Consider the following 23917-nt stretch of genomic DNA (forward strand, 5'->3'; position numbering starts at 1 on the left):
ATAAGAACTAATTTAAACTAAATCTCCCAAATAGAAACTAACTAATTCTATATAACTTCTAAACTTATCTTCAAATATAACGATTCCAACTACAACAACAACAATAGCAACAACGAACCACCTAAAAATAAAGCAACATCAACCCAACATCCATAACAACACCGAACAACAACAACAAACCAGCAACAATTCGACAGCCCATTAACTATAAACCACCACCACAGAACAACCCAACTACACCACCAAAACAGAGCAGCAACAACAAATAACAACAACATGGGCATAATTTACAAATTAGAAAATCAGAAACAAGAGGAGGAGGTAATATTATACCTCTGCTCTGTTGAGCAGGGACAAACAAGGGAGCAGAGAGCTCCGGCAGTTCGCGGTGGTTCATGGTGCGACGCAAAGCAGCACCGAACACGAACAACAACAACAACAACAACAGAAGAACAATATCACAAACAACCACCACCACAACAGCTCACAAGTCCTCTCAATTAGACTATACTCTATAATTAAACTTCTAATCATAATCTAATTTATAAAACAATTAGAAACAAAAGTAAACCAATTAAACATTTGCTAACACCAATAGAAATCAGATATCAGATATAGAAACAAGTAGGAATTTTATACCTCTGCCATCCAAAAAGCGCCCAAAAAAAAACAGAGGAACATCGGGGTTTCGAGTCTTCGATGGTGACTCAGCACCGCGAGAAGAGGAAGACGAGAACAGAGCAGCGGCACGACAACCCATCAACACCGCACACACACATCACCAAGAACGCGAACAACAGCATCAACAACGCCAAGGAGGCGACTGCGCGACGGAGTTGAGGAGAAAGCTTCGGCGAGGTGACATATCAACGACAGCAGCACCGGCGAGAAGAGGAGAACGAAGTTGCGGTGCGAGTAGAGGAAAACGAGAAAGAGCAGCAGCGACGACAGGGCTGCGGTGATTCGACGCGGCTCCGGCGAGGCAGAAGAGTCGTGCGGCGACGGCGAACGAGAAAGAGGAGGTCAGTTCGCTGGGGTTTTACTGGGGTTGGGGTTCTCTGGGTTTCACGCGGATAGAAGGTATAAGAAACAAAATGAGGTTTGGGGTTTTATTTCACTAAACCGACAAAATAACAAGGGGGGTGGTGTTTTGGTTTCATTAACGGATAAACATAACAAAAGGGCTGGGTGGTTCGAGAAGGAAACCAACCTTGATTTTCCAATTTGCGAAATACCGCTCAACTAAATGCACAAAAAATTCAAAATATAAAATAATATCGATAATAATAACCAAATAAAATTAAACATATGAATATATTACAAACACGACAATATAATTCAACTCCAGCTCAAATAAAATAAGATTTTCGGAATATAATTAGCTTAATAATTATAGTTACCTTTTAAATAAACGTTCTTAAAAACAGGGCTATTACATACTACCACCCTTATTTAAAGTTTCGTCCTCGAAACTTGAAAATAAAACCAAAATCTCAAACTCATAAGATATCAGGTATCAAACCTCAATTCTACCATCAGCTTCTGTATCCCCACTTCAACTCAATATCATAATCGAGGAGCAAAGAAAACAAAAGGGGCAAAATTTTCGGAATAGGATTCCAATCATCTCATTTGTAGAGATCTCGTTTGAAATTCGTTTACTTAATCAAATCAACATTTTTCTCAAAACACATAACAACATTAACAACACAAGACACTATACGTTTACATAAACGAAATCATATAGCACACGCAAAAGCCCAACACTTACACACTCAACCTTCAACATTCCTAATTTCTGATCACCAATTCTTAACCACTAATAATCCCAAATTGATTTCAAACTATCCCAAAGATCTTTTACCCTCGCTAGGTAGCCAACTAGGCATACGGTCGCAAAGTTGCTCTGATACCATTTTGTAACAGCCCGCTCTTCCGAGCTGCTAACTAAACACACTTAAGATCCATAAACTAGAATCCAAATCTTGATTAATAAAATCGCAGCGGAAAAACAACCTTAATTACACCAATATCTCGAGTAAATTCCTAAATATTATACAACGAAATATCATAACTATTCTCCAATCAACTAACTAGATACAAACTGAATCCTTAATCTAGAACGACATCATAATCTTGCTTCACTTCAATTCTCGAGCTCTTGATACCAAACCTGCAAAATCAGGGAGAAAAACAAAACAAACACAATTCCAAAAGAGTGGAAAACTCGTAACCTTTACTTCAGCCCGTTCTAAACATATTATTTTCTCAAATCATTTTCAATTTGTTACAACGCTGGCATAGCTCATTCTCTTAAACAATCAGTGGCAAGTACAAGCTTTGGACAAAAGACAAACACTGCCTCCAAGATTCGTTATGGAGCCCAGCAATAATACTACCCCCAAGGTTCGTTATGGAGTAGCCGACCGTATCAAGTCAAAAAAGTAACCATCCTCCACCCATACCTTGCCCACTTTCTATTTTCAGTTCATAAACTAAGCCAGCAAAACAGTTGCGTATTCATATTCAATCAATGACACTCATCATCACATTCATATCTATGGCCATAGTACGAAGTTATTTAACAAAAACAGAATAGAAATCCACACACACATGGGCATGAGTAAATTATTTTACTGAACATAAAAGTTACCTCATACGCGATCCAGATGTGAACAATACAACCTTCTTCATTAATCTTCGTCTCCAAATGAGACTCAAACTCCATAATCATCCTCCATAATAACCTCACAACGATAATAATAATCAGTAGGATCCTCACTAAATAAGAACTAATTTAAACTAAATCTCCCAAATAGAAACTAACTAATTCTATATAACTTCTAAACTTATCTTCAAATATAACGATTCCAACTACAACAACAACAATAGCAACAACGAACCACCTAAAAATAAAGCAACATCAACCCAACATCCATAACAACACCGAACAACAACAACAAACCAGCAACAATTCGACAACCCATTAACTATAAACCACCACCACAGAACAACCCAACTACACCACCAAAACAGAGTAGCAACAACAAATAACAACAACATGGGCATAATTTACAAATTAGAAAATCAGAAACAAGAGGAGGAGGTAATATTATACCTCTGCTCTGTTGAGCAGGGACAAACAAGGGAGCAGAGAGCTCTGGCAGTTCGCGGTGGTTCATGGTGCGACGCAAAGCAGCACCGAACACGAACAACAACAACAACAACAACAGAAGAACAATATCACAAACAACCACCACCACAACAGCTCACAAGTCCTCTCAATTAGACTATACTCTATAATTAAACTTCTAATCATAATCTAATTTATAAAACAATTAGAAACAAAAGTAAACCAATTAAACATTTGCTAACACCAAGTAGAAATCAGATATCAGATATAGAAACAAGTAGGAATTTTATACCTCTGCCATCCAAAAAGCTGCCCAAAAAAAAAACAGAGGAACATCGGGGTTTCGAGTCTTCGATGGTGACTCAGCACCGGCGAGAAGAGGAAGACGAGAACAGAGCAGCGGCACGACAACCCATCAACACCGCACACACACATCACCAAGAACGCGAACAACAGCATCAACAACGCCAAGGAGGCGACTGCGCGACGGAGTTGAGGAGAAAGCTTCGGCGAGGTGACATATCAACGACAGCAGCACCGGCGAGAAGAGGAGAACGAAGTTGCGGTGCGAGTAGAGGAAAACGAGAACAGAGCAGCAGCGACGACAGGGCTGCGGTGATTCGACGCGGCTCCGGCGAGGCAGAAGAGTCGTGCGGCGACGGCGAACGAGAAAGAGGAGGTCAGTTCGCTGGGGTTTTACTGGGGTTGGGGTTCTCTGGGTTCACGCGGATAGAAGGTATAAGAAACAAAATGAGGTTTGGGGTTTTATTTCACTAAACCGACAAAATATCAAGGGGGGTGGTGTTTTGGTTTCATTAACGGATAAACATAACAAAAGGGCTGGGTGGTTCGAGAAGGAAACCAACCTTGATTTTCCAATTTGCGAAATACCGCTCAACTAAATGCACAAAAAATTCAAAATATAAAACAATATCGATAATAATAACCAAATAAAATTAAACATATGAATATATTACAAACACGACAATATAATTCAACTCCAGCTCAAATAAAATAAGATTTTCGGAATATAATTAGCTTAATAATTATAATTACCTTTTAAATAAACGTTCTTAAAAACAGGGCTATTACAGCTGCGCGAGGCTCGCTGCTGCTGCTGTGCGAGACGAGCAGGTGCTGGGCTGTGCGAGACGAGCTTGTGCGATTTTGTGAGAAGTCGAGCGTCGAGTGCTGCGCGAGGCTCGCGGGCGACAGACGCAGGAGTGGTGTGCGAGCGTGGGGTTATGTGCCGTTGCCGGAGGTTGGTCGCCGGAGTTTGGTTGCCGGCGAGCTTAACGGTATAAAACATTTTATGTATTGAATATATTATATTAAGTTTGATTATATGTACTGTTTTTGTAATTATGATTAATTATAATTAATTAATTAATAATTCAAGTTAATTAGTCTATTTTATTATTCTGACTAAAGTTGCGAATCTGACTTTCGGACATAAGACTGGATTGGACCTAAGACTTTTGGACATAAAATTTTGGACATAAAACATGGTTGGACTTATGACTTAATTGGTTTGGTAAAGATAGTGGACTAACTACACTAGCTTAGTTTAGTTCGCTCACTAACTTTGACTCCTAAAAGACGTTAAACTCATTATAATCGAAAAGTAACGAAAGTTCATAAATAAGGGGTTAGTTATCGTTTACTTCGAATTATTAAACCGTATAGTCTTAGTTACGTAGTAGTTGTTAATATTACCAACGACGTAGCACTAAAGCTTCTATTTAACGGTTTAGGTCCCAATTTCATAAGCGGAACGTTCGATTAAGACAGCGAAAATTCTCCGTTACAAGGTACGTACGCATACCAGTTTAATCCCTAGTATTAGTATCATGATTAGGTTGCAATCTATGTTATTGGAACCTAGAAGCATGATAGGGAACGTTTGATTGATTGAGATTGTTTGATTAGACATTTGTAATTTGAAATCGATATGTGGCATGGGAATGCGTAATTCTATCGTTGTAGTTATATGAGTATTAATAATAATCTTATCCATAGTGTAACAAGAGTCTTACAAGAGATATGATTTGAGCATTTTAACTAAGAGAACAGGTAAATGATTCTATGTATCCATAGTGTAACAAGGGTGTTACAAGAGATACGATTTGAGCTTTGTAACTAAGAGAACATGTAAATGACTCTGTGTGGTTATGAAATAAATGGACAGTATTAAAATGAATTATGACAATAACTTGTAGTTGGACTCCTTACAAGTGATGAACAATGAGGGGAGTGTGGGACTTGTCCTACGCTCCTACGCAGGCCTACTGTGACGACAGTAGTGTCCTTATATTTTTGATAACTCAAGTAGGCGGAAGGTTCCGTTCGATCTTGGGGGTATGCATACTAAGGTGATGGGTGTGAGACAGAACAAAACCGTATTTGCATTTATCTAATAGACCAAGTTGTCTATTAAGGATTCAGTAGCCCGTATGATTCTAGTAAGATGACGGTGCCCGTACGATGCCAAGTAAAGATTAAAGATTAAAGGTTAAAGGATGTAACATAATGTAGCATCATGCTTAAGATTGTTCATGTGTGCATCATTTATGCTTATATGTATTCAATGGTTCATTACGTACTCAGCATAGCTGATTGTGTGTTATTATGTGTTTGTTGAATTGCGATGAACCATTGATGCTACAATTGGGAACAGACTAGGTGTGTTGGTGCTGCTACATGATATCGAGCATACGGGGTACTAGTCTTTGGTATTTGCATTTAAAGCATATTGAAATAAGTATTATTAGTTTTTCTAGGACTTACATAAACGATTTGTGGTTTGAATGAAAGGGGTCGTTGATGATTCTCGAGTTGTATTTATATTTTAATTCCGCTGTATTTTAGTTTTCGAGACAATGTTTTAAGTTATCATTAACTATTATCATGCCTTGCGTTCCATCGTGGCGGTAACGCTCCCGATGTCGATGCGACGTAGCAGTGGTAGAAGCGTATGAATTTTGGGGGTGTTACACCCCGCCATCGACGAGAGCTTTATGATCAATGGAATTCCCCTAAACCTGGGATTTACTTCAAGAAAATTAAATATGGTCTGATACCTTGTTCATCATCATCTGGTCTCTTCGGAAAGAGAGAAATGCCAGTATCTTCAATTGCATCTCGTCACCTCTGTCTCAGCTCCATGACCTAATCCTACTCCGCCTTGGATGGTGGATTTCAGCATGGAAGGACAACTTCCCTTACGATCCTCTTGATATTCAGCGCAACCCGAAATGTCTTCAATGGCAAGGTGCACTAAGCCGCTCTCCCAAACTCACAACCCCTACCCCACCCTCCCCTTGGCGTGCCCACCCTCAAGGATGTCTAAAATGGAATGTTGATGCCTCCGTAGTAGTGAGTGCCACAAAATCTGCAATTGGAGGTGTGCTCCGTGGCCCAAATGGCTCCTTCATGTGCCTCTTCTCTTCTCCTATTCCCTTCATGGAAATAAACAAGGCTGAGATCCTTGCTATCTTTCGGGCCGTCTCAATAACCTTAACCTCCAGTTCACTGTCCAATGAACCCATCATTCTTGAGTCTGATTTCGCTAATGCAGTGCGATGGTGCTGCAACAATAGTGGCGGGCCTTGGAGCCTACAATTTCAACTCAACTTCATCCGCAATGCTTGTATGCCTGGATCTAACATTACAATTGTTCACAAGCGACGAAACTCAAATTTTGTACCTGACACTTTGGCTAAACAAGGCCTCACGCGTAGGGATGAATTTCTAACTTGGTTGTAACCCCCCTAAGATATGTATTGTCAGTAGTCTTTGACTCAACTGTACTAATGTAACGCAAAGTTAAGAGCAATAATAAACCCTACTTATAGAAAAAGCAAGACCGTCCTTAAATTGATTTTTTTAAGTCAAAAACCTAAATTCAAGATGAATAATTCAATGAAATGAAAAAGGTTGGTTATTTCTCCCTCTTTTTCTCTCCCTCTCTTTATCTAGTTCGTTTTTTTAGGATGAGTTCAACGTGAGAAACATGAATTTTGTAATGATAAAGGTGGAGAGGTTGAAGAAAACAACACACGTGAGTCACCTGCTTATTTTTGCTGACTAAAGTAAGTTACAATAGGTCAAATAAGTATTATTGGAAGACAGTTCGCCTGCTCATTCGGGGAAAATGATGATGGGGCGGCCCGTATCCTCTAATTGAAATTATTTGAAATAATATATAATTAGAATTATTTTAAAATTACTTATTACTTAAATCTCACCCACACCACCTATAATCGAGATTTGTCTAATCCATTTTTTTTTGCCACACTACATTCCAAAGAAAAAAAAAATTAATACGAAAAAGTAAAGAAAGGAAAAATAGTGTCAAAAATGGTAAACTAAGATATTTAAGCAACTTCAAGTATGATGATCGAAAAAGGCGAAGTGCTTTGAAACTCGTTATTTTGCTTTTTTTTGGTGAATTGAAAGTTTGAAACTCATTATTTTAATAAGTACTCCTTAGCAACGAAACTTCCAAGTTCCAACTTCTCGAACTTCGTACAGCCGCGGTCTTCTGTACCTGCTGCTCACTGCCCATGCTTCGAAATCATCCTTGTCTCACTCTCTCTCTCTCTCATTAATCTAGTCAAGAATTAATAAGTACTCAAAAAAAAAAAAACAAACTGGTTAAAACTCCTCTCATTCTTACATCTCACACTATAAACTCACATACATAATCTTATTCTGCTATTTTAAAAAGTTCCATTTTCTCTCTCCTCCGCTAGTTTTTCACTGTCGGTGATTTGATCAAAAAAATAAAAATGGTAGAGACGGGAAACCACCAGCACCACCATCCAACGCCGGGCCACACGGCGGGACCACCACCACCTCCGCCGGGCTCACATCTACCTATGGGTGCCGCTAAAGGCCCGGTTTACCCACCGCAAGAACAACTTACTAATCTTCACTACTGCATCCACTCCAACCCCTCTTGGCGTCAGTATCTTATCTTTCTTTTTTTATTTACATGGTTTTTCTTTAGTTTGTTTTTATTGTGTTTTTTATGGAGTTTAGTTGACCACCTTTTTCTTCTGTGAGGTAAAGAAAGCTAGAGAAATTGAATTTAGAATTGGTACTTTTGAGTTTTGTGAATCTAATTTGATTCTCCTTTTTGCTACTTCTATGCCAGCTTTTTCTGGGATTCTAGAGTACTACTTATATGCTATTTTCTTTTTTATTTAGATAACTAAAGTGATCTTTTTTTTTTTTTTTTTAAGTATATTCAATTATTCAGCTATTTTTACTATATTTTTTTCGTATCTTTTGGGTGTACCTTTTAATTGCAGTCCTGTGTTTGTGGGTATATTTTTTTTATGTAGTATGATCGTTTGTGAATCGGCTATTTCTTTGTTCTTTATTGTTTTGTTTTGCTTTTTAGGTTGGAGGGGGAAGGGAATAAGCCATAAGGGATTGTGGACATTAGTTTAGGTTGGACATGTATTAGACTTAGAAATGGATCGAGGAACCAGACATGGATATTATGCAATCGAAGTTAGAAAAACGTGGTTAGAAAGGCCAAGGTTGAAGATTCTCTCTTCTACTCAACTTAAAGTTTGTCCTAAATTATCTTCGTGATTTGCAATAGTGGCATATCACAAGTCATTTTGTGTAATTTTAGGAAAACTTATGAGTATTAGGGGATTCCGAAAAGAATAGGAGGTGTTTTGGGATGTTTGATTCTCCTTTATCACCTAAACATCACAAAAGTGCCACTATGATATGTACTATTTGCATATCATACTCATAAATTAGTAGATTCTCCTCAATTTGTTATAATAAGTTTTAGCAAATAAGTGTACATTCAGATTCAAGTGAAATTCACCAAAAAAAAATTAATCTAGGAAATCAAGTTTAGCCAATAAAACTCAAAGACAAAACAAGCAAATTAGATTCACAATAAAAATAAGTTCTAAATAAGTGAACTAAGGAGAATAGAGCCTAAAAAGCGAAAAAGTATCATATTCAAACTATTTTGGTGAGTAAAGTAAGCCAATATAAATTTAGAACTAAGTCAAACTTAACAAAAGGTTAATTTAGCAAGATTAGTTTTGCAAAAAGAAGTGAATTATGGAAAAACATATTAGATTTAGAGCAAAATTAAGTTAAGTTCGACAAGCATGGGCCAAGGAATATAGAGCCTAAAAACAATAAAATAAGTAAAATACTCGTTAAGATAACTTTTAGCGAGTAAAATATCAATTTTGATATTAAGTAAAATCATTTTATTGGAGGGAATACAAAAATTATCATTAATAATCACTTTACTACATTTATAACAATAATAATTGTTAAGTAAAAGATAATCTAATACAGAGGTATAATAATTTTCATCTAATTTACTAGTATATGCTTTGGTGTTGCTTTTTTTTATATTTATTATTATAATAGTAATATTTGAAACATAAGTGAAATTCATCGATTCCCATACCTTTAATCCTTAAGACTAAATATCAAACCATGATTCCCAAAGTGAGTAGATAAAATCTTCATATTAATGTAGAATATCCCAGAATTGAAGCCCCTTATAAATTCACTCATGAAGGGCTAGGGTTTTTACACAAAATCATTTTGTAATTGGCAAAAATCAACTACCACCTAGTGTAGACACATAATCGCGTCTCCCCATGTAGCACCCAGTGATGAAACATATGGTCGTTCTAATTGGTCCGGTAAAATGGAAGAGCAATCTAAAAAGCTAAGTCCAAAATCGTTATACGAACATAAAGCCTATTATTTGTTTAAGATAATTCCGAGCCCTCATTTAAGCATTCTCCCAAGCCCAAATTTAAAAGTTCAATTAATTATTTTTGATAATTAATTGTATTTTTAATAAATATTTTCCAAATCAAAAGATAAATGTGAAAATCAGATTTTATTTCTTAAGATAACTAATTTCGGATTTAAAAAGATAAAAGATAAAAGGAATCTTTTAATTTCGGAAAACCGCTTAGATCTGCGTTGCGTTGCATCATGAGCACTAATTGAGATAGTTAGTACAACGAAGTAAAGCAAAGCAAAGTGGAGTGCATTGACGCATGACACGTGTGAAAGGCGTGTACGCCTAGCGCTCGCTACGTTTTATTGTCTCCGCGTGATTTTTCGACTTGTTTCTCCTATAAATAGTCTTGTTTTCGACGAATGTTTTACTGACTTTTCACACAAACTTTCATATAGACCTCAATACGTACTTTTACCACGACATTTCGACAGACTTAGATAACGAAAACACTTCAAAACATATATTCAAACACATTAAATCTCCATTAATTCCATGATCGTTATAGGGGTTAATTCTAATTTAATTCTTATTTTCCTAACAATGTGTTTTTCACGATGTAGCTCTTAAAGAAATTACAGTTTATGTATATATTCTTCTCTAAATCTCTCCTTTTTATATTTCTTTATACTATATTCACACCCATGTTCATATGCTTTAATGCTTTCACCACGGCACATGCTTACTTCTGTAAATCGAAGACCTAAATAAATGTTCTAATACTAAATTCAGATAATTTGTACAATTGAATTAGGAACCTGTAATTTGATTACTTTAATAAAATGTCACCAAAAATTAGTCTTTTGTGTTTGGTGAAACAACATAGATTAATTTTTAAAATGATTAAACATATTGTTAGGTTATGTATTTGCTTAAACCCAGACATGAATCGTATTAAGTACAGGTCAACAATGGACAAATTTGATTCTTAATCATATTCGTACCATCACTCAACCATTGGTTCATTGACCACTTATGAAGATGACTAGAAAATCTACATTGGATAGCTTCCTAAGTTGTTTCTAAGATTTTCCAAAATCCAATTAGGTTTATGAGTCTTTCTTTAAAAACATGTTGGCGACTTCTTTATTTCAAGACATTTTCAAAACTAAAACCTTTACAATGATATAGTCAAATACGCTCTCATCCCGCGTAGGCAATAAAAACATGCCTACAATTAGTATATACTAGAATTTATTATTAGCAAGTATCATTTGTAATGTGTAAAAATAAGTTTTATTATGGCAGAATAAGCTGAAGTTTAGTAAAATTGATTTCAACTTTGGTGAAATTAGGTGCTCATACTGTTTTCTAATTTTTATTTTAATTTTTTATGTTAGTTTTGACATGAATAATTAAGGTGAGTTAAGGACTGCAAGTGTTATAAGTGTTTTTTGGACACACATATATTTGATCATAATATAATAATATATGGCTAATCATGGATGGCATGATTGGTGAGGCAACTTATCTCCAAATTCTAAGATGATTTAGGGAGTGCATCAGTCCCGTAAATTCGGGAGATTAAGACCCAAGTGGGTCTCATATCTTGCATCCGTTAGAAGGTGCTGAAATTGAGAATGGTGAATTCATGTCCATCTTTTTTAAAAGGATTGTGCATATGAGAACAGATCACTAAAATCTAATCAAACTCAACAATACTATTTGTATTGAAGTATTGTCATAAAACACACTTTCAAAGATGAAGTATAATCTAATCAAACCGGGGTTAGTTCATGCAATCAATCCATACCAGGATATACGTCCTCCGTTTTTTAATAAGTGACACAGAGAGAAAGTGGGGGAATATCAAGGAGCTTATAGAGAGAAAGTTGGGACCACTTATACAACCAATCAAATTTGAGTATTGGATAAAGTGGGTAGGTGAAAGTGTGAAACAATTAAATGATGACAAAGATGTAATAAAAGAGAAGTATTTTTTACTACTTTCAGTTACGTGTCACTTATTTGAGTTACGTGTCACTTATTATCACATTTCCCTATAAGGAAAACGTGTCACTTATTAAAAAACGGAGGAAGTATCTCTTAACACTCACACATAATGAAAAGAAAAATAACTAAGAAGATGAAAGACAAAAGTTCACAATCAGATTATGGTGAGGAAAGTAGAACTTAGTCGAAACGTTACATATGGTATGTTGAATGAAATAAGCAAAGGCTTGAATTCTCTGCAACAACCTCTTCCTAAAGTAGTCTAAGCTTAATTATAATAATTAGGTCATGTTTAATAGTATTGAAGTCTGAATCTTAAATTAGGGCCAGAGGTAGCAGTGTCTATGTTTCATAAAGCAAGGAAACAACTCGTTGAGAATCAGGTATCGGCAAAACTGGATAAGAGACACGAGTGTGTATTTGAGGTTGGAATGGGCATGCCATACTCACAAAACTCTCGAAGTACTGGCACAAATTGGTGCTCACCTGCACACACATTGGTGCTGACCTGCTGCGCACACATATGCATGGCCTTGTCTCGCTAACCAGGGATTGTGCAGTTTACTGGGCCCTGTACTTAGGCCCAACTCTCTTTGTTTGAATGCATTGATTCAAAATCACTTTTGCTCGGACATATCACTTTCCTCCACCTCTTGCAGACCCTTTTTTCCATATCGTTTTGAACTCCCTTATTCCATGTTTACTTTAGCCACTGTTACTTCTTAGAATTTCATAATAATCTCAACTCTCCACCTTCCTTGCCAGTGCATCTTCTGGTCGACATACAGGCCAGAATTGACATAGTCGGTTCTCCTTTGTCTAATCTAAATATATGCAACTCTTAACATTTCTCCAAATTATCTTTAATCAAGCTATACCCCTAAGGTGTTCCCATGCATCCATCTCACATCTCTGCCGCACCCATATGCTCAATATGATCCTTTATAGATGAGCAACATTCTAACCTCTGTGTAGTAATGGTCACATTGACCTCCTATAGATCTCTAACCTTGGAGGCACTCTACGGCTGCAGAGGGTCCCCTTTAGGTCTGCAATAGACAAATATTGGTTTTATAGCCTGGAGTTCTACTTTGGTCTATTTAGTTACAATAGAGGGTTACTGTATCAATATCTTTGATGAAGACAAATCGAAAATGGTGTATTCTGTGTTTTCCTACATAGTGCTTTGTGTCTCTGCTTGTGGATGTAGCGAATATTTTTTTTGGTGATTTATGTAATTTCTTCTTAGTGCTTCTATTGTTACTTGTTTCCTCACATGAGTAACAGCAGAACTTTTTAATGGTTCGTTCAGAAAATTTTAAAGAAAATGAGAATATATTATCTTCCACATAACTCCGCTCTTCTCCTCGCTTTTTTACATTAATTAACTATGTTCCAGATCAAACATGCATACTGGGTTTTCAGCACTACGTCGTGATGCTTGGAACAAGTGTCTTGATCACTAACTCCATCGTTCCTTTAATGGGTGGCAACGCTGTAAGTTCTTATCACCTATCTACTTGTGTTTGGAAGTGGATGTTGACGGCATATTGTGCTAAACTATATCTTGTTGCTGCGTAAATTCTTAAGTCTCAATGTATGTTTTCTTTTTTGTTAGGGGGATAGAGCTCGTGTGATTCAATGTCTGCTCCTTATGTCGGGAATTAATACACTTATCCAAACCTTGATAGGGTCTAGACTTCCCGTTGTGATGGGTCCATCATATGCGTATATCATACCTGTTATGACAATCATCAATGACAATAGTGCTGGAAATTATGATAGTGAACACCAGGTAGGAGGTCACATTATTCTCTCTGTTGACTCTAAAATTCAAGTTGTTTATTTCTTGTTTTTGTAATTTGATCATTTAATGCTCAGAAGTGTAATATCTTTTTATTTATTTCAATGCATGCCTGAATATATTATTGGGATATGTTGGACCAATTGTTATGTAACGACTTAGCATGAGAAAGACATCACATGTGTATCGTCTCCTATTAATTGTGGGAAGTGTGCTGAGATGAATTCCCTGCACAAACAGTCACCACAGCAAATACAACAACCAGTGCACAACAAACAAGTAACCCAGAAAATTGGTTGGTGTTTGATTGATAGAATTGAAAATAGCCACTGAGTATTCGAGAGACCCAGTACTCTCCTACTAGGCAAAATTCTTTACAAATATCTGTCTACCCTCTCCTCCTTTTCATTCTCTTATTTATACTACCTTGCTTAACAAACTCTGACATATTCCTGACCCCTCAACACGTCATTCTCCATCCTACTTTTCTAGAACTCCTCTCCTTTCTTGTGGCGTCTAGAGTACACGTGCTTAATAGGTGGCTTGGCTTGATTCATCACAATACCCCGCCCCCAAAAACTCACCTTGTCCTCAAGGTGGAAGGAAGGAAACCGAGCATGGGTGAGTTCCACGTCTTCCCAGGTGGCCTCATAAGTTGGCAAGTTCTGCCATTTCAGAAGGGCTTCAGCCTGAGAATCGTTGCCCTCTTGCACCCAACGGACATCCAATAATTCCTCTGGTTCAACCGCCATTGCTGAAATGAATGCTAAAAAGATCTTTCCCAAAGCGACTAAAATTTAGTAACTTCAAATATCATGAATGTAAAAGGTATAACATCTAAATGAAATGATGGCTCCCCTTTGTTGCCAGTAGTTGTATTGGAGTAGTTGTATTGGACCTGTGTTGGCCACTATATGGAATACAAGTCAAAAGCAAAATCACTAGATTGTATTCCCTCCATTACTTTTCGATTTACTCACTTCACTTTGGGAGAACAAGGAGGAAGTTAAAAGTGAGACAGAGAAACTAAGAAGATGGAGATTGAAACGGGAAAAGTGGCAGAGAGAAACTAAAACGGTGAAAAGAGAAATAGGATGAGTGAGAGAAAGTAACAAGGTGGAGAGTGAAATTTCAGGGCAAGTTATTAAATTAAAAAGTAGACCACATCGGTGAAAAAAGTGGAGAAAGTTAATAAGACATATTTTCAATAATAGAAAAAGCAATATAGTGTTTAGTTTAAAACGGAACGGTCCAAAACGAAACGGAATTTGCTTTCTTTTGGCAGAGATTCCACTTTTGCTTACTCGATCTCTCAATCTCACCTCAATTAACTCATTATTGTTTTTCTCTAGGCGAAGAAGGCACATATGGGCTTATGAAGTACAACTTATAGGAACTTTTGTGACATGTTGATGCTGTGTATGCGTCTTGTGAAATCTAAGAGAAACACTCTAATTAAAAATCTGGAACACTAATCTCATGTTCATAGTTGTAAAGGTTGAATCTTTCACGTTTTAAGGGTTAAAGATCATAGCTTTAGAACAATGTAACAAAACGTAGGCTCTGATATTTCTACATGGATTAAGAGTGTTAGACATCTATCCTAAGATGCATACAAACTTCAATTTATGTGTTTTAGGTTGAATAACCAACACTCAATGTAATAAGCACTCGAATTCTTTCAATCAAATCACACGTACCTCTTTATGGATGATGCACGAAATATATATAAGTTACACGCCTAAATCAAATCCAAAACAAGCTTAATTACTAACAAGCTAATCATAAGCACTCCTATCTAAGCTAAAACAAGCAAATATCACACGTCTAAGAGAACTATATCACACGACTTCTTAGGATAGATGTCTAACACTCTTAATCCATGTAGAAAAACTAATAAGACCTATGATTAAGTGAATTAGAGTCCTAAATATAATAGGATCCCTTTAACTATTTTCACAAACAAAGATTAATTAAAGAAAGCTTTCTAAGTCAAAAGTAAAACCATGGAAAGAAGAAGATATTACAAGGAAGCATAAAAACTACCAAGAAAGTCCAAGAAACATTCAAGAAAGCTAAAAAACTTCCAAGAACCACTAAAGAAAAGACTTATGACTAAAATGTGACTCCACATACGCATCAAGTCACCTGTTTGTAATGTTGTGCAAATGCCATGTCCCAAACTCCTAACAACATCTTGAATGGTCCTTCATCCAGTGGCTTGTCATCTTTTGATCTATGTGATGCTTTTGTGCAACCAAAGAAACCTAAGCAAAATCACTAGCATTTAAGCTAGGAGCATGCCGTGTATGGAACAAGCTTTTATGCTTTTCATTCTTGGTTGTAGGCACTTATGGGACTTCATCTCTACATGAGCGTAAGCACGTATGAGTGCCCTTAGGAGCAACAACTAAGGACGTAGGCAAATCATCATCAACCGCCTCATTACTAGCCATAGGTACACGCCTAGGTGGTACGGTTTCATGGCAATTCTTTCCCCATCCATTAGCACCGAACATATGTTATCCCCTCCATGGCGAATCGCACTCTCGTACCACTGCCATGGACGCCCAAGAAGCAAAGAACAATCGATCATTGGCACCACATCACACCATAGTTGGTCCATGTATCCTCCAATACGAAAAGAGACGAGCGCTTGGTTATTGACCCAAATACCACTAGCAACATCTTATATGGTTTAGGGTGTGGTTGAGTAGGCAAGGTCACCTCATTCACCATAGAAACAACACACACATTAGCACATGAGCCACTATCAATAATAATCGAGAAAAGCTTACTATTGATGAGGCAACGTGTTTGAAACAAATTTTCTCTTTTTCTTGCTCGTGAAATTTATGGTGTAGCCATCAAAGACTTTCATAGGATCAAATTATGATGCTTTTGTTGTCGTTCAAACATTGGAGTAGAGGTCCAAAAAGATGCAGCCACGGACTCCATAGAAACATCTTCTTTATCACGTTCAAGCAAAGCAAGAAGCATTTGGTGATCCTCTTGGGAAATCAAGAGTTTGTTGGGGCATTTCCTTTGAAGATGACCAAAACCCCAACATTTAAAACACATTATTTTCTTTCATACCTTGCAGCTCGGTGTCAAAGATGGTGCCTTTGGTTTCGAAATAGCCTCGGTGAAATCTAGGAGAAGCACTCTAATCAATAATCTAGAACACTGATCTCATGTTTATAATTATTAAGGTTGAATTTTTCATGTTTTAAGGTTAAAGATTGCAGCTTTAGAACAATGTAACAAAAGCTGGGCTCTAATGTTCCCTCAAGAATTTGAGGATGTCTCACCAACCTCAATTAGGAGATGCACACGAACCTCAATGTATGTGTTTCAGGTTAACAACCAACATTCAATGCAACAAGCACTCAAATTCTTTTAATGAAAATCACACGTATCTCTTTATTGATGATGCACGAAATATATATGAGTTACACGCCTAAATAAAATCCTAAACAACCTTAACTACTAACAAGCTAATCATAAGCACTCATATCTAAGCTAAACAAGCAAAGATTACACGGCTAAGATAACTATATCACACGTCTTAGGATAGATTTCTAAGACTTCTAATCCATGTAGAAAAACTAATAAGACTCCTATGATTAAGGCAATTTGACTTCTGAGCATAATAGGATCCCTTTAAACATTTTCACACGCTTAAAACAAAGATTAATTAAAGAAACCTAAAGCTCAAACCATGTGAAACCTTTCTAAGTAGAAAGCAAAACCATGGAAGCAAAAGTAATACAAGGAAGCATAAAAACTACCAAGAAAGTCCAAGAATCATTCAAGAAAGCTAAAGAGCTTCCAAGAACTACTAAAGAAAAGACTTATTACTTAAATGTGACACCACATACGCATCAGTTGTTCATGCTATAAGTTGATTGTACTCTTATAATAACCCTACCCTTAAGATTAAATTTATAGCGTGTAATTATGATTAATTAATATATCAACTCAAATATTATGTTAAAGAAGAGGTATATTATGTGGCACGCGACTTGTTCTGTGTTAGGAAGTTATTGTATGACTCCTTGAATTATGTGTAATGAATTGAGCTTAAGAATACCTATTAGAAATTTTGAAGGCATGAGAGGAATGGTTAAATAGGTTAAATGAGTTCTCGACCGAATTTGGGGGAAATAAGTACTACTGGGTCGATATAAGATTATTAAGCAAGTAATTTCTTATCGAGATTATAGAAAATATGCATGTGAAGCATGTCAAATGACCTCATTTTTGGGTTGGAAATCAAGTGGTAGCTATTTAAGATATGTATGCCATCATTTAAAGATTAATTTACCTTAAATTTGTGAATTGGAACTTGGAAAGCTAAAGATCAAGGTTTTACTTAATGACCTTTCTAAATTCAGTAAATTATTGAACCAATTCGGCCCCAGCCCTACCTGTAAGTAGGAGGATATCCACATTGTTTTCTTCACCCCGAAAATCAGATGCCTAGATGAGAATGTCTCTCCTTCTTCCCGCCTGTTCCTGCATATGGTGCAGAGCATGCAACTGTTAGAATAGAGAAAAAGGAGGACAAATAGATTTAAAGGTGAGTTTAGGGTTGATTGGAAGAAAAATATTAGTGCCCTTGGAGTACTTATCAGGTGATATTAAGCTGTAGGATTAAAGTTACACAATGCTATACGAACCTTAGTTTAAAATAGAAAGTAGTCTGTTTGTGTTTAACATGCTCGCATGTGTACTTTCAATAAAGGAAATCTTTATTATACTTCTGTTACGAATTATGACTAAAAATCCAAGGTTTGAATGTATGTTGAGATTATCGGAATAGAATTGCGATTTCTTGTCCGAAATTGGGAATTATGGAAAAAGAGAATTGCATGTTATTGAATGAAGTATGTTTATGAAAAGTGTGATTGTGAAGTAAATTTATGCAGTGTAGTATGTTAGTAAGCTGGATTTTGCAGGTTATTGCAACTCTCTCTCCACTTTTAATCTTGCCTCCTAACTGGAAGTTCATTGCTAATCTACGTTTTGCCACATTGTCTTGAAGAACATATCTCTACAGAAGCTGAGAGCATTTAGTTTTGTTTTTGCAGAGGTTTATCCACAATATAAGGACTATTCAAGGATCTTTGATAGTATCATCTTTTGTCAGCATCATCCTTGGATTTAGCAAAGGATGGGGAAACTTCACAAGGTGGGGAATCGTCTTCCTGTGAATATATTTTTGTATTTTATTATACACTTCTGACACTCTCATTTTAGCGATTAACGAATTCCTCGGAGGCAACCAGGACGCTTTCATTCGCATCTCATTCTTTCTCACTATATATGCAGGCTCTTCAGTCCAGTTGTCATTGTGCCTATAGTTTCACTTATCGGGCTTGGTCTTTTTGCAAGAGGCTTTCCACAGGTATTTCTACTTATATTGTCTGAGAAAGATTATGTGGAGTTCTGTGCTGTACAATATGGTTGATGAGATCCTTTTGCTGCATTATCTTTTATGTAAGCTTGCAAACTGTGTGGAGATTGGCCTGCCAATGCTAGTACTGCTGGTTCTTGTCCAACAGGTAATTTTAGATATGACTGGTGTCAATTTCTGTCATCAATCATCATAGGGGCAAGGTGACATATAACTTCTTCAATGTTGATTTGCAGTATGCTAAGCGTCTCCACCCTAGAGCACACCCTATTTTAGAAAGATATGCCTTGCTGCTTTGCCTAGGATTCATCTGGGCTTTTGCAGCCATCCTGACTGCTGGTGGCGTCTATAATAGAGTCAAGAAGCAGACTCAGATGAGTTGCCGTACAGATCGCTCCTTTCTCATATCTTCTGCTCCATGGTATGTCCTTGGATGTTTGTTATATACTTGAGTATATTTCTAATTTCTTTATATGGAATAGTTTTTTGTAAAATCAGACCCATTTATTGATCATCGTCTAATTCTTTTGAGCAATTTTTATAGGATAAAAATTCCATACCCTTTCCAGTGGGGTTCCCCTATATTCAATGCAGGCAGTGTGTTTGGGATGATGGGTGCAGCACTTGTTTCATCAGCTGAGGTTTGATGACATTTATATTAATTTCTAAAACGTTCCATGTGTTTTCATGGTTTGATTTCTATGATATTAGATTCTGTAGTGGAAAGCTCTTCATGATTATATGTTCCATCTGTAAGAGCAATTTTCTCCTAGTGCAGACAACAGGAACATTTTATGCGGCTGCCCGCCTATCTGGTGCTACTCCTCCTCCAGCTCATGTGCTGAGCAGAAGCATAGGATGGCAGGTTACGGATAGATAATGTTAGTAAATTGGCTATCAAACATTGAGTAATATAGGCTAAGGAATGTTTTCTGTTCTTTCGGCATGCAGGGTATAAGCATGCTACTGGATGGGCTATTTGGTACGATTGTTGGTACAACTGCTTCTGTGTAAGTGCCCTGTTTGTGCAGTGTTCAGTGGCATGTTTCTGCTGGCAAGCTGAACCATCATTTTTTCATATCGTTTTAGGCTGCTCTACAACAAATACTTTATTTGCTTGTGGTTAGTAATCAATTGTTTTGTATCATCTAGATTTTCTGCGAGACTTTTAACTTGGGGCCTTTGGCCTTCAAAAAGCAGATTGAGTGCAATGAGAGAGAATGAATGTCAATGAAGCTCCTTAGTGAAAATAAGTTTCTCTAGGCTTCACTTATGACGGTAATTCAGACATTTGGCCTTCAAATAGCTTATTGAGTGCAGTGAGAGAGAATCGATGTCAATGAAGCTCCTTAGTTAAACTTATTGTGTCTTACAGTTTGATGTCTGTACGTAACTATTGTTCCCGTTGATCCCAATTGGTCAGGGGCACTGTTACATATGATTAGACCTCCAAAGACCCTGCCAATATTGCATGGATCTTTGCAGGCTCTTATTGACGATTCCTGTTTCTTCCTGCCTCCCCCTAACCAAAATGTTTTTTTTCTTCTTTTCTTTGTTGGGGCAGTAATATTTAGAAGGTTTGAATTTATCTCAACTCTCAAGTTGTTTTCAGCACCTTGCCATGCTGCTAAATGTCTCATAAGATTGACTTGAGTTTTTTTGCAGGGAAAATGTTGGACTCCTTGGACTGACATATGTTGGAAGTAGGAGAGTTGTTCAAGTCTCCACAGCTTTCATGATCTTTTTTTCCATATTCGGTGAGTTGTTCTGGTGACCAGCCACAGCCATAGCCTTCATGAATTGAAGTGCACATATGGTCATATTTATAAACTAGTGATTGTCTGCCTAATTTCTATTTCAGGAAAATTTGGAGCCTTTTTTGCGTCAATCCCTTTACCAATATTTGCTGCCATATATTGCATTCTCTATGGAATAGTTGGTTAGTAACCTTTCCTTATGAACTTTATAGTATTACGCACATTTTGCTGGCTAAGGTACATAGTTTTCAACAATTATCATTGCCTATTAACTAGTTATGCCTTTGCAGCTGCCAATGGGATTTCCTTCATTCAATTTACAAACAATAATTCCATGAGAAATATGTATGTTTTGGGGCTGAGTCTTTTTCTTGGAATATCAATACCGTATTACTTTATGAGTTACACCATGGCAGCAAATCATGGGCCTGTCAACACTGGTGGTGGATGGGTAAGTTATCTACACCAAGTGATGTATTCACACACCATCTTTTTTCTGTGTTTTTTCACTGTCTATGCAATGTGATTTCTTGAAGATGGAAAGTAAAATATCCTCATATGGCATGATTTATAATAGTACCTGAATGGAGGGAGATCAAGTTATACAATCATGAAAAACTCAGAATTTTGATAGAATAAGATGAAGTTTTTTGGTAGCATTGATCATATCACCTTTGTGTAAATGAAAAATGTATTTCGTATATACATCACCACCTTAGTGTTGGATCTTTGACCCTCCGACATTGGTATTTTTACATAAATACCTGTTAGGAACTTGGATATATAGTTGTGTCCAACACGAGTACCCAAGTCCGAGTAACATAGTGTATTTTTATTGACTATGCTTGTTGATTTTATAAGAGTTTGTTAGAAGTAGGAAACAAACAGAATAGATCAGGTTAATCGAGAACAATCGCATGGAGTCTTGGTATCTCTACACGAGGTTGATCCTTTTGGACCGATGTTTCTGATGTTTGCAGTTCAATGATATATTAAATACGATTTTTTCATCACCTGCTATGGTGGCCATGATTGTTGGGACTCTGCTTGACACCACACTAGAAGCAAGGGATGCCGCTGTTGAAAGAGGTGTCCCATGGTGGATTCCCTTTCAAAGAAGGAATGGCGAGGTGCGGAATGAAGAATTCTATAGTCTTCCTCTGAGAATCAATGAGTTCATGCCCACCAGATTCATAAAGTAGAAAAGGGCAATCTTGCCTTGTACATTAAGTTTTGAATTTCATCCTTATCTTAGCTCTTTTGAAATTTCTCCTCCCTTCTTTCAATCCCTTGTGTATGCAGTATGCCGTATAGAAATGATTTTTATTGTTGAAACTTAAAAAGAATTTATTAGTACAGGTATTATGCAGTCTCACTTTCCGCTTCTTTATTTTAGGGGATATTGAATCTCTCTTTTTTGGTTCCTTTTTAAAAGGTAAGATAATATTTCTTGCACAAGGGGAATTGGGAATCTCACTTGTAAGGGGTAAAAATCAAACTCTTGTTATAAAGGTGGAAGGAGGGCCTTCAACTATAGTCTGTGGATTGTGCTCTCAAGAACACAATGAGAATTGTGCTCCCATTATACAAAATAGAACATTTATAAGAAAGAAAATGAATATTTTAATGTTGAGATGGAACATTATAGGAATTTACTTACGAAAGCGAACATTTCCTTTTTGAATGGAACATTACAATAGTTTATTTACCAAAACGAACATTTTACTATTGGAATGAAATATACTAGAATTCAATTATGAAAATGAACATTTTACTGTTGAAACAGAACATTAGCATAATTTAATTCATTAAATAGAACATTTGCTCATCAAACATAGAACATATTTTTACGAAAAAATAGAAAATATCTTTTGCTAAAAAATAAGCTGTAAATGTAAATTTTTTAAATAGAACATTTATTTATTGAAAATAGAACAATTTTCATGGAAAATATAACATATTCTGCTGAAAAATAAGTTTAAAATGAACATCTATTGAAATTGAACATTTGCTTATTGAAAATAGAATAGTTTTCACGCAAAATAGAACATATTTTTGTTGAAAAATATGCTTAAAGCGAACATTTATTAAAAACGAACAATTAGTTATTAAAATTAGAACAATTACTTATTGAAATTAGAACAATTTTCACGGAATATAGAACATATTTTTTCGCTGAAAAATATGTTTAAAACGAACATTTGTTGAAATAGAACATTTACTCATCGAAAATGTAACAAATTTACTGGATGCATTATGTATACCGTGCTCCTGGGAGCACAATAGAATTTTCACTCCAACTGACTTAAGCCAACCTCGATTTTTTTTACTATTTGGTTCATGTTTAACCTTTTTTCTATTCAAGGTTCACTTTGTTGGGTTAGTATAGTTTCATTTTTTTTTAACAGTATTTCTCAGTGGAATATGTTGTCTTATGTAGATAGTGTAATTGTATGATGATAGTCTTCAATTAGGAATTCAAACCCAGACCCAGTTGGAGTAGACTTATGTTTAAGAGTTTGGCTAAATTTTGAGACACATTGAGTTTCGGGTGTCAAAAACGGGTCTGCATTTGATATATATTCAAACCCCGACCCGTCTCACATATAATATTACAATATATGTAAAGAGCAATGAAATTTTTTACCCTAATATATTAATTTTTGGTTCTTTAAGCAGCTATTGATTCAAGTACTCGAGCTCTAAATTTCTCATTTTATCCATCGCCGATCAGATTTCAACTTAACTCATTGTGGATATTTCAACGTGGAATGTTTTGCAGAAGAACTAACCTATTATTATGGTATTTTATTGTTTTAATAACTAAAAAAATGGGCATAAAAGAAACTTGGTTTTTAAAAAAATAATGGAAATTCTTAATAAATTTGAGATCCATTTTCCGACCCCGGACTTGCCAGACTTATTGGATTTGGGTAAGTGTCTAGATTTTTTCAGACTATAGGTTTAAATTATAATTTACGGGTTTGCTTCGAGGCTTGTTTAGACTAGCCTTAGAGCCAACCCATGCACATCCCTATTCTCAACT

General features: G+C 36.3%; 1 protein-coding gene across 2 annotated transcripts; it reads left to right on the plus strand.

The window, feature by feature from the left end:
• The first annotated feature begins 7591 nt into the window (after nucleotides 1-7591).
• Nucleotides 7592-22246, plus strand: LOC104899076 (nucleobase-ascorbate transporter 3). Of its 2 annotated transcripts, XM_010686212.3 has the most exons (14): nucleotides 7594-8098; nucleotides 13291-13388; nucleotides 13510-13686; nucleotides 18789-18889; nucleotides 19030-19105; nucleotides 19203-19262; nucleotides 19351-19535; nucleotides 19659-19755; nucleotides 19893-19979; nucleotides 20066-20124; nucleotides 20780-20871; nucleotides 20976-21053; nucleotides 21162-21322; nucleotides 21852-22246. In XM_010686212.3, exons 1-14 carry the CDS (start codon nucleotides 7924-7926, stop codon nucleotides 22071-22073), a joined length of 1668 nt encoding a protein of 555 aa, XP_010684514.2. In that variant the 5' UTR covers nucleotides 7594-7923; the 3' UTR covers nucleotides 22074-22246. The 2 variants fall into 2 exon arrangements, with proteins under 2 accessions (XP_048501229.1, XP_010684514.2); XM_048645272.2 differs by lacking the exon at nucleotides 13510-13686 and having other exon boundaries at nucleotides 7592-8098.
• Nucleotides 22247-23917: the final 1671 nt, after the last annotated feature.

The sequence above is a fragment of the Beta vulgaris genome, chromosome 1 (genome assembly GCF_026745355.1).
Source record: "Beta vulgaris subsp. vulgaris cultivar EL10 chromosome 1, EL10.2, whole genome shotgun sequence".
In the NCBI taxonomy this organism is placed as follows: domain Eukaryota; kingdom Viridiplantae; phylum Streptophyta; class Magnoliopsida; order Caryophyllales; family Amaranthaceae; genus Beta; species Beta vulgaris.